The sequence below is a fragment of the Punica granatum genome, chromosome 8 (assembly GCF_007655135.1).
Source record: "Punica granatum isolate Tunisia-2019 chromosome 8, ASM765513v2, whole genome shotgun sequence".
NCBI lineage: Eukaryota > Viridiplantae > Streptophyta > Magnoliopsida > Myrtales > Lythraceae > Punica > Punica granatum.
In genome coordinates, this window is record NC_045134.1 from 5,022,917 (window position 1) to 5,040,371 (window position 17,455).

A 17,455-nucleotide genomic window follows, 5' to 3' on the forward strand; every position below is an offset into this window, starting at 1 on the left:
AGAAGAAATCTTAATACGATTGACTGCATATGATATGAAAAGATAGTTGATTATTACATCGTCTTATAAAAAAAACAGTTGATTATTATATCAGATGTGCCTCAGGGTAATATTTGGGTAGAAAAACCATAATAGTAATCCAAAATTCATTTTCTTTCTTTCGTAACTAAGGGCCTGTTTGGTTTCGCAACGAAATTTTAAAATCACAACTCTAACTTAATTTTACCTACAATAAAACAAAATAACTCATATAAAGTCAAAGAGTGGGTCCCATTTATATCACTCTTTTTCAACAATAGAACAAAATAATTCATACAAAGTCAAAGGATGGGCCCCATTTATACCACTATTTTTCAAAATCAAAATCTGATTTTAAAATCTTACTATGAAACTAAACGCAGCATAAAAGTATTAACGGAGAGTATATATAGACAATTTGAATTTGGTAGGGAAAAATTTCGAAGTATTCTTATATTATATATTATATTATTAATATTTAGTTAAAACGAGGCAGATATCCCTCATGACACTTAGCTCAAATTGATCACGTCCGTACGTATATACATTTGACGTCTCCTCGAAATCAAGGCCAACTGGATCACCTTGTCATCCTGGCCCTAATTATATTATTAATATTTAGTTTAAACGAGGCAGATATCCCTCATGACACGTACCTCAAATTGCTCACGTCCGTACGTATATACACCAGTTGGTAGTTGCTGACTTCTCCTCGAATTCAAGGCCAACTAGATCACCTTGTCATCCTGGCTGCCGCAATGACGACCACCACATCAATAATAATAATAATAATAATATACGGGCTTGGTATATCTTCAATTCAAAATTTTGAATCCATCAATAGTGGTATTTAAGTTCCACATAAACGTAAGATACTTTTCTTTCTTGAATGTTGATGTGAGACTTTGAGCCTTTTTTTTTCCTTACTCTTAATACATATGTTCACGTGATAACATATGATCATTTTCTTTACACTTGCCTATATGTACCACTTGCCCTTGAACACTTACGCGTAACAAACTAACCTTGAGTCAAACTTTTAATCTGTGATTGAGCGAGTGGGGACTAACATGAGCTGCATTTTTTGCAGCCCTCCACATGAGCTTGGAGTGGTGTGACCTTACACGTGCCCATGAGCACATACCATGTAAAATTTTATTAGGTCTATAAGCGAGTGAGGCCGTGTCCGATACTAAAGCTCGAGTTGATAGATCCATTATCTGTTGGATTAAATTAATCTAATTACTAACTTGGGTTGGTTCAGGTGGTTTATACCTCTTTTCCTTAAACATGATATCGAGTTCGAGTTTTATAAATAGAAAAATTCAAAATTGTGAGGGGGTTTTGCCCCCTTATTAGCACGCCGACCTAGAACCTGGATTAATCAGGTTCCATTGGACTTTTGAATACTATACGATGCAATCTGAAAAAAGTTTACCTTATAATTCGAGACCAAAGCCAAATTCACATCCCAACTAATACTAGAAAGCATGATGAGGATACCCGTTTCATCTAATAATTAGCTAGGGGATCGAGTTTGTTAGGGCAAAGACAATATTCTTCAAAACAAGTTAGGTATAGTTGCATGAGTTCAAGGAGTGCGTGGCCGGTGTAAGCGGCTGTTTGCCGAGGCCATCGCACCAAGTTGATGTGCTACTGGCTTTTCTTATGGTTAGAACAAGTAGAGCACGGTATATATGAAATAACGTCGACTTATCAAACGAGAACCATGGATTTTTAAGGAAACAAAAAGGACTCACAAAAGATTCATCATCGGACAAGAAAATTGGATATGCCAAGTTGCACTCTAACTTTTATCTTGGACCCATGTATCTCGTTGTGTTCTCTCGTCTATCAATCATGCATGGATCCAGATCTCCTTTGATACCTCTGGGGCACCTTACCCACCTCATTAATCGGGACCGCCAATGGATTGCATAGATTTTTCCTTTTTTATTTTTTTATTTGGAACAAGATCATATTTGGTCCTCAACCTTTAGCTCTTTTTCTGTCTTAGTCCTGAACCTTTTCTTTGACTGGATTTCGTCCTCAATCTTTTTTGCGCGGTATGAGTTCGGTCCTTCCGTCCAAAATTCTGTCCATTTTCCCTGACACATATATTCGTCAAATGAGAATGTGTGATATATTACTGCTATTCTAAACCGGTTATTATAGAACAAATCTTGTTCTTTTTTTAATCAAAACCGTAAACCAGACTAAGATATTTTCGGTTCTTTTAGGATTTCAGTCATTACTTCTCTTTCATCGTCTCACGCACCGACAAATGGCTGGAATCCTAAAAGAACCGAAAATATCTTAGTCTGATTTACAGGTCTGATTAAAAAAAGAATCAAATTTGCTATATAACAATCGATTTAGTGTAGCAGTGATCTGTCACGCACGTGGTGCACTCTCATTTGACGAATATACATGTCAGGGAAAATGGACTTAATTTTGGATTGAAGGACTGAACTCATACCGCGCGGAAAAGATTGAGAACGAAATTCAGTCAAAGAAAAGATTTAGGACTAAGATAGAAAAAAAGCTCAAGGTTGAGGACCAAATTTGACCTTTTCCCTTTTCTTTTTTTTTTCCTTTGTGAATCTTGATATCCGGAAGTCCAATTGAATTCCGACTAATTCAGTCGAACTAAATTGATTTATTAAGGGATAAAAATCTCCCAGTAAAAGGGGACCGGTGGTCCCAGATTGTGGGACACGGTATTTTGCGGATACTACATAATTTCCTGTCGTGCATGTTCATAGTTTCCTGCAACATGATCATATTGTTTAGTACCTGTCCCATTACAAGACAGAAGAAGAAAAAGCTAAAACATAGGCGGCTCGTATCACTTGTAATGTATAATAATTTGAGATATTATCACGTAATTAGTTAGTTAATCTATTAACTAAATTAACTCAACGCCATCCGAGTAAACTTTTGTTGTTTGTTCTTTTTTAACTTAAATAACCTCATTTAGTTTACCCGATATATATAGAGCATATTATATTATATATATCATTAAAGAGTATTATTGGGAGCAATTTGTTATATATATACAACGTTTTCTCCCTTGGGGCCGCTGGTATATAGTGCTTGATTTGGTGAAGAATTAATATATCTATTAAGTTCATTTATAAATTATACTCTTTTTGCCAAAAAAGAAAAGAAACAAAAACACTACCTAAGAAATAAAAATTAAATTATTTACTTATCCAAAAAAATTGAATTATTTGATAAGCACAACTTGATTGGTAACACAAATTTTAATCTAATAATCCGTATCATAAAATAGATACAAACCGGTCGGGGGCCACATACAGTTTTGGTTTTGTGCTTAGATTTAAACTTTTAGCTTTCTTGCTGGTTGCTGTCAATACCATTGACATAATAATACCATATATCATGATGAAATTAACTATCAGTTCAGTCACAACGCTCATGAATAATACTAATTAATTTCAATAATATAATTACTATCCTTGTAAATCGTATCCCGAACGGTACAGTAATTATTAGGGGTGATTAGTTCAGTACGTAATTATAGGTTATCTGTGTACATGACATATGTGGCTCGCTTTCCGGGTATTTCACTGCAGTATTTCCGATAGGCTATGATGCGGCAGAAGACCTGACAAGTCGATACCTGGAGAAAAATAGGTTCTAACGATGCTATTTAGAAGGAAACAGTCTCAGGAGCAAAACTCACGGCATTTGGCCGTGAAAAGACGAGATTTAGGCCGAATTCCATCGTTTAGGGCCTCAAACGAGCAATTTATGTTAATTATGACGTTTTTTCTATTTTAGGAAATAATTTATCTTTAAGAATATTTCAATATTTTAGGATATAGTTTATCTTTAAGGATATTTTGATAATTTATCTTTAAGAATATTTCGATATTTTATGAGATAATTTATTTTTAAGGATATTTTGTTTCTTTCAATTTATTCTTGTTTTTTTTATTTAAACGTTGTAAGCCCTAGGGCAAAAGGAGTCGTCTTTTGGATTAACAATAAAATTCAGAGTTTTCGTGCTTTGTCCAATCTCGGATCGATTCGAGTTTGATACCTATTTCCTGGTATTCGTAGAATCAACATGTATAGAAGGTCGTAGTTCCGATATTCGTGTGCGAATTAACGAGTTTGTGACAGTTACTTGCGTTGTACGCTGCGTCAGTTGGTATCAGAGCCTACGGTTGATCTTGGATCAACGATGCCGCCCAGGAGGGATCGTGTGGAAGATGTTCATGACGGTGACAATCTACGACATCTGGAGCAGAGGCTGGAGCAGAGGATGGATCGCATGATGAAGCAGCTAACACAACAGATGGCTACACTTATGGAGAACCAGAATCGAGAAAACCCTAATCCGATTGCAGACTTGGAGGATATCGAGTATGATTCCAATTTTAAAGGGTACGCGACTTTGTTTTCCGAATAGGATCCATCCGATGACGCATTTTTTTATAGCGGGGGGTAATGGAGAGCCCAAGTTCGACGAGGAGGAAGAGAATGTGACAGATTTCAATATCGATGATAGTGGTCTTCAAGGATCAGGCTTCCATGAAGGCGCTTTTGCTTACTGCTGGTCTGCGGCCTGTGCAACCGTCGGAATCACTGGAGGAAGGTATTGTTTTGGTTGCAAGATTGTTTCAGTGCAGCCAGTTGACATGTCTGACACTCCTCTCGAAGATCAACATCTTTGCTCGATTGGTATCTCTAGAGTGGAGGAACCTGTAGAGAACCTCGAAGAAACCCAACACAGCTTTGGTTTCGGGAGCACAAGAAAATTCTTAATCGCTGGAAAATTTTCGGATTATGGTGAAAAGTTCGAGATTGGTAATACAATTGTATGTGCTCTCGACATTGAGAGTGCTGGAAAGTACTCAGATTATGCTAACATCGGTTTTCGGTCAAGTATGGAAGATGTGTATGTTTGTGTGGATAATTTTATCTCTGGACTCCTAGGGCGAATTCGAGGGCAAATTCTCTCCACCCAGGGGAGAATGATGCAGCAGAAGACCTGGCAAGTCGATATCTGGAGAAAAATAGGTTCTGACGACCCTATTTCAAAAGAAACAGCCTCAGGAGCAAAACTCACGGCCTTTGGCCGTGAAAAGACAAGATTTAGGCCGAATTCCATTGTTTAGGGCCTCAAACGGGCAATTTATGTTAATTATGACGTTTTTTGCTATTTTAGGAAATAATTTATCTTTAAGAATATTTCGATATTTTAGGAGATAGTTTATCTTTAAGGATATTTTGTTATTTTATCTTTAAGAATATTTCAATATTTTAGGAGATAGTTTATTTTTAAGGATATTTTGTTTTTTTCGATTTATTCTCGTTTTCTCTATTTAAACGTTGTAAGCCCTAGGGCAAAAGGAGTCGTCTTTTGGATTAACAATAAAATTCAGAGCTTTCGTGCTTTGTCCAATCTCGGATCGATTCGAGTTTGATGCCTATTTCCTGGTATTCATAAAATTAACAGGTATAGAAGATCGTAGTTCCGGTATTCGTGTGCGAATTAACGAGTCTGTGACGGTTACTCGCGTTGTACGCTGCGTCGGGCTTCGTGCTATTTTCTTTAATGGTAGATGTTACCATTAAATAATACGACAGAAAATTATTTGAACCATTTAACCGGTAAATGTATGGACCATATTAATCATGCATGAATGTTCTTTATAGAAACAGCATCATTTGTCATTATCAGAAGATGTGATTTATTTAAAGCAAAATATCCTCCAAGTGCTTAAGTCAACGACATACATTTAGTTGATTATTACATCAAATAATACTAAGTATATATATGTTAATTAATATGCATGAATACCCTATGATGCACCTGTATGGTTAGTTTTTTTCTTTTTTATGTGGTTCGGTAAAACTGCCATGTTCATATATTTCATAATTGCTGTATGATCTAAACTATTTTTCGGTGTGAATCATGGTATCCGGAAGTCTAATTGGGCTCGATTAATCCAATCGAGTCTGGTTAGCCCACTAATGGGTCAAACTCTCACAGCATGGATTTTATGCATTCACAAGAACTTGAACTCGAGATCTTACTTAAGCAGAACAAGCGCCGAACCACTTGAATCAAGTCACGTTGGTTAATCTAAACTATTTGGATTCAATAAAAACTATAAACTCAGTTTTTTTTCCTTTTCTATTTTAATAATGAGAGCAGACGTTTTCAAGAAAAAGGCGCACTTCAAAATGCACAAAGAAGTAATCAATTTATATGAATTAGTTCGATCCGATATTGTAAATTATATTCTTGAACATAATGAGACACATAACTATTACATATAGCCCATGAGAAGTCCGGCATGATTTCCCATCAATTTGATGAGCTAAATGAGTTAGAATAACATTGAATAGTGTAACTAATTCACTTAATCATTTTTTCCTTTGAAAAATATAAAAAGGAAAAGTGCAAAAAATCTCTTGTGGTTTGAATATGAGACAAATTGAATCACATAGTTTTTCAAGGGATAACTAACACTTCGTGATTTACTTTATGAGACATAAGGTATCTCACCGTTAGTTTTTCATCACTTTTGATTCTCAAACTTTTTTTTCTATTATTATCCTCAAACTTTCAATTATTGTTAATTTGATCCTAAAATTCGAAAAAATGGGAGAAGGGGCTGGGGCTGTCTCGATGCACTCACAGAAGATGCCAGAAACCTCGAGGGTGGGGTCGAGATTGTCGATTGGTGGCCCCAGCCCCCGAATCGATTGGAATCTTAAACTCGAGATCCCTGTCGATTTAGGGGCTGGGGCTGCCAATCGGCGACTCCGACCATACCTCCATGATCGTTGGCATCCTCTATGGGTGCAAGAGACCTTGGTGGTAGAGTCGGAGTCGCCAACCGGCAGCCTCAGCCCCTTCACCTTCTTTTTTTTTTTTTTAATTTTAGGATCAATTTGCAAAAAGATGAAAGTTTGAGGGTAATAATGGATAGACGAAAAGTTCAGGGACCACAAGTGATGAAAAACTAATAGTGAGGTTCCCTTATGTCTCATAAAGTAAATCACGAAGTGTTAATTATCCATCAAAAAATCTTATTGTCCAATTTGTCCCAAGTTCAAACTATATAGGGAGTTTTTGTACTTTTTTTTCAAAATAAAATAAAATTGTTGGTCATGCGTGCGAGTAGAGATTAAGTTCAGGAGCAAAGCAATAAAATTCTCTCAAAGAGGCGGTGCCACTAAAATCATTCTGCAATTGCTCACATGTCGATATTAATCATTAAGAAAAAAGAAAACCATAAATAAAATTGGTGTTTGAAAGGTGCATAATATATATATATATATATCTGTATTTGTGCCCATGTTTGTATTTATAACGACATGACCAAGACAGGAACGGCTAAAGTCAGCTGTGGATTTGGGGCCTCACTTTAGAAATGCGATGACGAATGTTGTCAGAGATAATAATTTCTTTCGAGCCAACCTTTCATCTCATGAAATAATTCAAGAAGGAGAACAGGTGGAACGAAAATTATTAAAGTGAAATAGTTCCGTATTTTTTTTTAAAGAAAAATCAAAGATTCAAATATTGAGAATGAATAAAATTCACGATTAAGAGATCTTATTTTTTAATAGATTGATCTGGCTTAAATCTAAATTAGTCATGATATATTGTATTTCTTAACATCAGCAGTAGATACCAAAAAATTTATTGAGGTGATGAATTTTCTTCCTTCGGCCTGCACTAATACAGTGAAGAGATAATATAATACCTTTTTTTTCTTGTAGAAGATGATTTAATACTTGAATTAAAAAAAAAGAGAGTAAAATAACATAATTCTGAAATTTCCCAACTTCTGATTTGTATATTACGCGTGGTTAATGTATTTAGATTCAAATGTAATTCGATGAATTACTCATATGCTAAATAAGCGTTCCATGCATTGCACGTAGTTTTTCATAATTTGTTTTCAGTAATTATTCACATTCTTGAAAGACAATTTGCTCTTTCATAACAATAATGTGCAAACTTTTTCTATAACGAAACTCATAATTCAAACGATAATCTATAATAAAAATGTAGTTCAGAAAAACCATCTGTAAGTAATTAGACCGCCTCTTGTGAGCCATGTAAATTTCAATTTTCCTCAAGTTCTTAATATCCATAGTAGATTGAGATTAATCTGTGGTTGTTTTGCATACATTTTACAATACAAGATTTATGTTCGGGATGGCTCGAAATTGAATTGTCAGAAAATCAAGACCGAATGAAGTACCATTACTATTATTGATAATTCCAGTTGGGGTAGTCCTTCTTAAGTAGGGTTTTTCTGAACCAAATTGAGCTGAAAGCGGCCACGATGTCTTCGAATTAATAACAAAATGCTTTGTTTTAGTTCAAACAAGAGAAGTTTCATCACAGCCTCAACGACCATATTGAAGCCAAAGTGTGTGTATAGCTACCATGATGTTCAAAATTCAGCATCGATCGTTTGTCACATAACAAACTGTCATTATATGCAGCGCAGTCCTCCAAAATATAAAGAGAAATTGACATTACATGTGAAGTTTTGACGTGCTATTTACGAGAAAGGACATTGCATGTTTGTACACACACATGCATATGCAAAAATTAATATATGTTTCCTACACCGAGGAGGCGGGCGGCTGACGGCAACAAACTTTCAAGGGCCCTTTTGTGAAAGTTAGTTCAAATAAATTAAGCAATGGAGGAAAACCACAGGTCGAGGCAAAATCTGCTTATATGATCATGAAAGGCTTGGCTACATGCTCAATTGTAAACAATTATTGCAAAACACGGTTAGAAGTTAACGGTCTCTTTTTGAAGCGTATATTACGATAAGAAAGTTTTCGCTCGAAATACTAGACTAATTCTTCCCTTTATTATTTCAAGAAGAACACGCATTCATGCCGAGGAGTAGCGTGTCCAAAATTTCCATTTCTTCTGATCAAGTTTATAAGGGTTTTGGTCTATTTCATGTTTACGTAGGTTATATATAGTTGGAAGGCATGAGGGATTTGAAGGGAATTCTAGGAAGTATTTGTTGTTCTTCCAAATTTCAGAATTTTATTGTTTGATTGAAAAGATAAAATAATTCCCCATTAGATCAAAGACCAAAAAAAAAAATCTTTTACATAGAGCAAAAATCAAAGAAGGTATAGTACATCAGAGCACGTCTTCGTTTAGCAATTAAGAAATTATAGATTCGATACATTTTGAGAACCATCCATGTCCCTTTATTAATTATTAAAATTTACATTTTATTACACTAAATTCATAGACCTTCTTGGTTAACGGAAAAAAATTTTATATTGGGATGGATTGCGAAATCTGAGGAATAAGCACACCTTCATGGAAATCCTTCTCCCTGCTCACTCTTCCCCCAAATCCCTCTCTTCGGAAGCCGCACTCAGTATCTTATGAGTTCCATAATACAATACTAGAATTTCTATAGTTGGAAAATCAATAACACATGAATTGAGAAATTTATATGATAACTTTTAATTATAAAAGCGCATAAGTAATCCCATAACAAGAATTGAATATGAAATATCTTAATTATCAGGCGAAAGCGTGCCTCACCGTGTAAAATCCGCTTTTTCTGCAATGTAAGAATCAAACAGTAAAGATCTGAAGATATGCAAATCTCAAGAATCCGACAACAAAAATGTGAAAGTGATTTTCAATCATTTCCCAAGTAATTAATTGTATGGTCCAAACTGCTTGAATTTGTTTTCTAGCTAGCAATGCAAGCTGGACTGCAGCCTAGTGGCATGTAAGAACCAATGAGTCGGTACTGCAAGTCTGGTGGCCTCACGAAGCATATTGCTTTAATTAATTTATCTTAATGTATATTTTATGTTTGCATATATAACATACTCAAATAATTGTATATATCAATGTATTAACTTTTGGTCTGACGCAACAAGTGTTATGTGTGTGTGTATATATATATATATATATAGGTTCAGTCATTTAGGAGATTCGGTATGTACAACGTATATGCCGATATGGGCTCAAAAGATGAGACAAAGATGCCATCACATATTTTATAAATGTCTGTGTTCTTTTGATATTATACGTAACGAGTGAATGCTGTAAAATAATTTCAATTTCAATAAGACAATAATGGGCATGGTAGCATGGTAAAGCTTTGAAAAAAATACACAATATAATATGCAATGAGCACTTAAATTTATTTCCGAAATCAGCATAAGGACAGAAGGCAGTGAATAGGAGACAAGCAATAGAATATATGGGTAAATGATCGCGAAGCCCACTTGCAATTCCGTTAAATATTGACAGTCAACTAAATCGATAGGTTAACGAATGATCGACCGAGAAAAAGAGTTGACAAATGATCAAAGGTCGTTGTCTACCTATTCCAATTTTCTCGAGATCTGTGTTTAAAAGATTTTTTTTTGGCGCGATTTAATATTTAAAAACTGCTAAATGAGTTCTCTTAATTCGATTTGAGTTGAATCGGCTCATTACAGATAAAACTTTCAAGTATAGATCTTTTTTTATTCATAACACTCGAATCCGAAATCTTAATTAAATGGAACAAGTATCGAATCATTTGAGTTGTGTTTATAAGATAAATTACTTAAATTTATGAGCAAATATATGCGGGAGCTGGAGTCCATACGAAATTTATTGATTTTCATTCCATGGAATCTCTGGGAACTTAAATTCATATTTTCTCAAGAACTTCGCTTTCATTGATCTACCTCCCGGATTCGTCCATGAAGTACATTTTGTAGATGTTAAAATGAGTACGTGGACATTTAAATTACGATGTCAAAACCATGAATTCGTACGTGTTCCATCTCAACGAACTAGAGTAAAACACACAAACAAATTCTTTGATTGTCAAACTGTTTGAGCTCGAAAATGAAGTCTGGAATTGTATTCACTGTATGGTATATATAAAATATAGGGTTAATAATTTAAAAAGTATAATTTTTTCACATTTTAATAATTTTAACGAGAACTTTTTAATCTAAAAATACACAAATTTTTTATTTGATAACAATTCTATTGAAAATAGACTCGATATGATATGAATTGATTCGGGTCGTATTATGATTAAAAAAATAGATTTGAACATCTTTTTTTTAATTTAAAAATGCGAAAACTTTAGATTTGATAAATTCGGCCATCTTTTTCTAATTGTTCGGTATTATCTTATTGAATTTCTGATCACAATTAGAAGAAGATGCTTGAATCTATTTTTTCTCTTCACGAATCAAGACAAAGGGGTTTGGCTTAGTGATTAAGGAGGGGCTTCAGTATCCATTCAATCTCAGATTCGATACCCATTGGAGTCACCGGAGCGCCTTTTGCGTGATTACCCGCTCTATGCATTACTGGAGGTTCACAGAGTCCCGATAATTAGTCTGGCGAAACCTGAACACTCCAGCTTAGGAAAAAAAAATCAAGACAAAGGAAATAGCAGGTTCTTGGGTGTATGGTCCCCATTCCCGGCCAGTGCACATGACATGACAGGAAGGTGAATGATATTTTTTTTTTGGTTATCCTTCAAATGGCTCAAAGCCTCGAACCAAGGAGACAAAAAAAAAAAAAAACCTTTATATGAATTTGGTCACGTTTCACGATCCAATTATTGTTTTCCTGCATTTTCAAAATTGGCCCAACAATATTAATGGACATACCATCGTTGACCAAAAGTTAAAGGGATTTATTCAATTTGCTACTCAGGTTTTACTTTCATGCAGTTCGCTCCCCCATAACTCGCGCATTCTCACTTCTTGTGTTTAAATACGGGCGACAATGAGATAGATCCTTGGCAACGTGCAGATGGACAGGACTAAAGCTCTCAGGCGCATGTTGACTAAAGAAACCGCATTCTGGGGGGCTATCTGAAATCTAATCAGCCCCCATTGTGTGCATGTGTGTGTGTATATATATATATGTAATTGCTTGTTTATATGTACATATATCTATATATAATAAATTAAGTGGAGTTGTGGTGGCCCTTGACTGCCTCACAACGGCCGAGTAATTGAATGAATTTTTTTTTGAGTTTTTAAATTTTTATAACAATTTTAGTAAAAAAAAATTAAAAAAATTTAAAAGATATTTTATGATGAGTTTCAAATAAAACATAATAATTTCCTAATTTTTTATGAGGTACTGTCAACTACATAATATTTATTAAATCATTACTTTTGGAATTTTTAAAATAGGGTGCATGTTTTTTTGATAAGATATCGATATAACAAAATATGTTTGCGAAATCTTCTTTTAATATTTTTATTGATTGTAAAGTATGATTTATAATAATTTAAAACATACACATGTATTATATAATAAAATTGACAGAAAAGAAAAGTAGATTTACATTCTACACCGTGCAATGCATGCGATAACGATTTTTTTATTTTAATTTTTTATTACAAATTTCAATAAAAATGAAGTTTTTTGTTTTAAAATTTTATAAAACTATCCTATAATGTAATATTTTAGTTTTTATAATTTTATTAAAATCTTGATATTTTGATTATTTTATTTTTATAATATTATTTAATAATTGCATTTTTTTTAATTTTTGAAAATTACAATTACAATTTTTGAATTCTCATGTTTATCTGCATAATATATATTATATTTTTTCAATGATAGCCTTTTTTTAACTCATAATGTTTTTAAATGAATTATTTATAATGAGATGCACTATTTACTGCAGATTTCCCATGAACTCATCTATAATCACATTATAAATAGAACATAATACTGATGGACTGTGATCTATCGGACTATTTGAAGTACTACTATCAGAGGGTTATCAAAGATGCAATTCTGTTTAATTATACATGAAGAAGGGATAAAAGAATTGAATTTACGACGATACTTGTTTGGTAAATAACGAGTTCTTATCATTCTTTCAGTCCTCGAATGCATATGTGTTGCTTTAACTCGATATTCACTTCTTGATTAAGTCATAATTTCTTTTAGATTTAGACAATAATAGAAATTACTTCTTTATACATAATACCACGTTATTGTAGCTATTTTGACTACTTATTTATAATTATCTATATACATATTATTAATGTATTATTTTGAGTTTTTTTTTCAAAGAAAAGTTTTTGTACCTAGGCACATTGTTATCATAATCGGATCGGACCGAGAGGTTGACTGGTTGAACCGGAAACCGAACTTGTGTTCGGTACAATTAGTTTAAAAACCGAAAATGCATGAATAGACCGGTAAACCTAAAAAATCGAACCAAATCCATCGAACCCATGTGAACCGCCCGGTTGAATGGGTTCGGAATTTTTTAAACATTAAGGACCTAAATGTAAATAAGGAAAACAGAAGAAGTCGAAGTCCATCAGTTCACCCCAGTCTTTGACACCAGTTCATCCTAGGGTTATGAAACCCTAGTCTTCGGCACCAGTTCACCTCCTCTGTTGCAGAAGCTGCAAGTACTGCAGAAGTCTCGATCTCGAAGTCTCCATGTGAAGTTGTGAACTGACGAACGAAGGTCGAAATTTCAATTGCAAGTCACCTCTTCTCGGCTTCCTCTTCTCCTTCCGTTCTCCTTCTCGCCTCTTCTCGGCTTCTTGTGTCACGGCCACCAAGAACCCAAAACCCGCATTGATCAGAGACTTCCTCGGCTGCACTGACGAAGGATAAGGAGGAGAAGAAGAGTAGGAGGAGGAGGAGAAGCAACAGTGTACAACAGACAGAGAAGCAGGGGAATTGGGTTTAAGGTAAGAGGAGGAGGAGGTGTTAAGTTTTGGTGTGGACAAGGTCAGAGTGTGGATTGTTGCCATCTTTGCACAAGCAAGCAGGTGAGGCGAGTTGAGCTCAAAGCTCAGTGTCTATGGAGGACTTCTTTCTTCTTCTTTTGCAGGACAAAACATTCCAACGACTCGAAGAGCTTATGTTATTGCAATTTGGGTATTGATTGATGCAATTTGGGTATTGATTAATTTTCCTTCCACTTGCCATTTGGGCTTGCACTGGCAATTCGGCTACTCTCAGCAATTTGGCCACTATTTTCTTGTATTTTATAATTAAACATACGGTCCGACCATCGGATCCGATTGGTCCGATAAACCCATGAACCCATAGTTTAGCCGGTTCGATATCCGGTTCGATGTCCGGTTCATTCCGATAACACGCATGTGCGGAGTTCCATCTCCTCATATATATAGAGACAGAGCGACAAGTCTCCAAGACCATAGGAGCGGGTACATACATCGTATATTTCCTTGCGAAGATCTCAACAGCAGACCTCTGAATCAATCAAGACAAGACACGTAGAGAAACAGAGAGATGGGAAGAAGGCCATGCTGCTCCAAGGAAGAGGGACTGAACAGAGGGGCATGGACTGCCGAAGAAGACAGAATTCTCACCGACTACGTTAAGGCTCACGGCGAGGGCAGATGGGCAAATCTCCCCAAGAGAGCAGGTCGATTCATTCACCCCGTGTTCCCTCTCCGAGTTCTTCTGTCGAAGTATCTAAAGTTCATGCAAAAGTTACATATCGTTCTCTTCTTTTCGATTTTTTTCAGGTTTAAAGCGTTGTGGGAAGAGTTGCAGACTCCGCTGGTTGAACTATCTGAGACCGGGCATCAAGAGAGGGAACATATCACCCGACGAGGAAGAGCTCATAATGAGGCTTCATAAGCTCCTGGGCAACAGGTTTAATTGATTTTCCTTACTACCCCTTCTCTCGCCTTTCCATTCCCGGCCTTTTTCTTAAGCGTCTTGCTTGACTTATCTTCGTATTCTTTATTGATGCAGATGGTGTCTGATAGCCGGCAGGCTTCCAGGGCGATCAGACAATGAAATAAAGAACTACTGGAACTCCTTTCTCAGCAAGAGAGCACGGAAGGATGACATTCCTAGGCGCAAACCTCCCGAGCTTCAACGGTATTCCGACCGATTAGAAGACAGAGCGAATCTCCAGCCCAAACAAAACGTAGACACTTCCGGAAATCTCAGTAGTACAGATCAACCATCACCGAGGGAAGAGAAGCCATCCATGTCACTGGGTGCATTCTGGGCTGCCGCATTGAAATGCTCGGAGGGCGCTACCGACCCAGAGCCACGAGTGTCACGCCAACAAGACCAACATAGTACCTGTTTTGGCATCACCAATAAAGATACAAGACCACACCCACCCATTGATGGAGACATCCTTCCAAAGGAATCTGAAAATGTAGAAGTGGCAAATAATGGATCCGCCTTCAAATTATTGTCCTGTTCTCATCGTAAAGATGACGTGGCTGAGAATACAGAAGAAGATCCAGTGATGGATTTCGACATCGGAGATGTTTGCCTGTCGGATCTACTGGACGCCGACTTAACTGGCAGTAGTAGTTCGTCATCACCTCCTTTTTCGGATCCTCAACCTGCCATTTCCTCTGAGGAACTGATGTTGCAAGATTGGAACCTAATAATCGACTCCCATCAGGCCGATAATGTCTGGGCACCTAATCATATTGTACAATACTCGTCTTCCTCATACATCTTTGACAGCCCTGAAGTCGAATTGCTATGGGAGAGGTAGAATGTCTATCAAAACTCGATAATATATGTATACGTACTTAGACAAATTAATATATATTAGACCGGATAAATTGCACTGGTAATCCAAAAAATTTTATAAATATTTCAATATGGTACAAAAAGTTTTTTTTGCTAATTGATGGTACAAAATGTTTCAAAGTTGTTTCGGCATAATACAAACTGTCATCTCGTCATTGACGTCAACAAGCGACGCTGACGTGACTCGTTACGTGTCAGCTCCTTTCTGATCAATTGGGTCGGGCAAAAACAAAATGATCCAGGTCGGGTTTGGGTTTCATCTTCCTCACCCAAAATCTGCTACCCCTCCCCGAAAACCCTAGTAGCCTTTTCCTCTCACAGAAACTCGAGCACCGCCATGCCCGCCGATCACAGCTACCTTCCACGACGACGACGATCGCGTCGCTACTGGCCGCTGGTCGCAGTCACTTGAATCGAAAAGTTGAAGACTCGAGATCGAGACAAAGATAGGAGAGATCGAGAGCGGGGAAGGGATCGATTGAGTCGAAGCTTGAGGGCACAATTCCACCCGTGCAGGTCTAGACCTGATGACCCATAATGCCAGACACGGCTCACGCATCGGTCTCGATTCGCTAGCAATTGCAACCGCATGGCCTCGAGCCTCGACCCAATCGATCCCTTCCCTGCTCTCGGTCTCTCCTGTCTTTGTCTCGATCTCGAGCCTTCAACTTTTCGATTCATGTGACTCGCGCCCAGCAGCAGCGCGATTGTTGTCGTCGTGGAAAGCGGCCGTGACCGGCAGGCATGGCGGTGCTCGAGTTTTCGTGAGAGGGAGAGGTTGCTAGGGTTTTCGGGGAGGGGTAGCAGATTTCGGGTGAGAAAGATGAAACCCAATTCGACCCGGGTCATTTTGTTTTCACCTGACCCAATTCGACCTGGTCCAGTGATCCGGATGAAAACAAAATGATCCGGATAGCCACATCAGTTTACTGTTTCGGCCATGTCAGAAAAGAGCTGACATGTAGCGAGCCACGTCAGCGTCGCTTGACGACGTTAATGGCGAGATGATGTTTTGTACTATACTGAAACAATTTTGAAATATTTTGTACAATTAAATAGTAAAAAAACTTTTTATACCATATTGAAACATTTCTAAGACTACCAGTGCAATTTATCCATATTAGACCATTACAAATAAACATATGGAGTTTTATGTACATCTCAGTCATCCCCTCTTGATTTTTTTAGATCAGTGCACAAGTAGTAATTAAAATTAGCGAAGTTTATTTAATAGCATCGATCAGATGCAGGATGTGTTGTACCCTTAATATTTATTTGGGAATAAGACAAAAACTCCCATTATGTTTTGAGATCAGGACAAATCGTACTATATTTTTTTGTTTGGGACAATTAGCCCCCCGTGATTTGCTCCGTTAGATATAAGGGCTATGACGTTAATTTTTTTCCATTTTCGGTCCTCAATCTTTAGCATTTTAATCATTTTGGTCATAAATATTTTTTTTGTATCATTCCTATCATCAATTTTCCATTTTATTTTATTTTAGTCCTATAAAGAAAAATCGAGAGGAGGGAAGGGGTGGAGCCGCCAATCGGTGACCCTGAACCCTCCACCGAGGCGCCGATACCCACAGAGGACGCCGGCGACCTTGGTGGAGGGGTCAGGGGGTCCTCGGTCGATTCGGGATCGGGATCGCCGAGGGCGCCGATACCCACAGAGGATGCCGGCGCCCTCGGTGGCGGTGACCCCGACCCCAAATTGACCAGGGACTTCAACTCGGGGTTCTCGATCGATTCAGGGTTGGAGCTGCCAATCGGCGACCTCGACCCCGACCCATCCACTGAGGTTGTCGACGTCCTCTATGGGGGCCAACGCTCTCGGTGAAGGGG

The 17,455-nt window shown here is 36.9% G+C and overlaps 1 protein-coding gene across 1 annotated transcript; it reads left to right on the forward strand.

Annotated features, from left to right (window-relative positions):
• Window positions 1-14,019: 14,019 nt before the first annotated feature.
• Window positions 14,020-16,917, forward strand: LOC116189646 (transcription factor MYB21-like). The gene is made up of 3 exons (XM_031519403.1): window positions 14,020-14,465; window positions 14,569-14,698; window positions 14,801-16,917. The coding sequence occupies exons 1-3, from the start codon at window positions 14,330-14,332 to the stop codon at window positions 15,567-15,569; spliced, it is 1,035 nt and encodes a 344-aa protein (XP_031375263.1). The 5' UTR covers window positions 14,020-14,329; the 3' UTR covers window positions 15,570-16,917.
• Window positions 16,918-17,455: the final 538 nt, after the last annotated feature.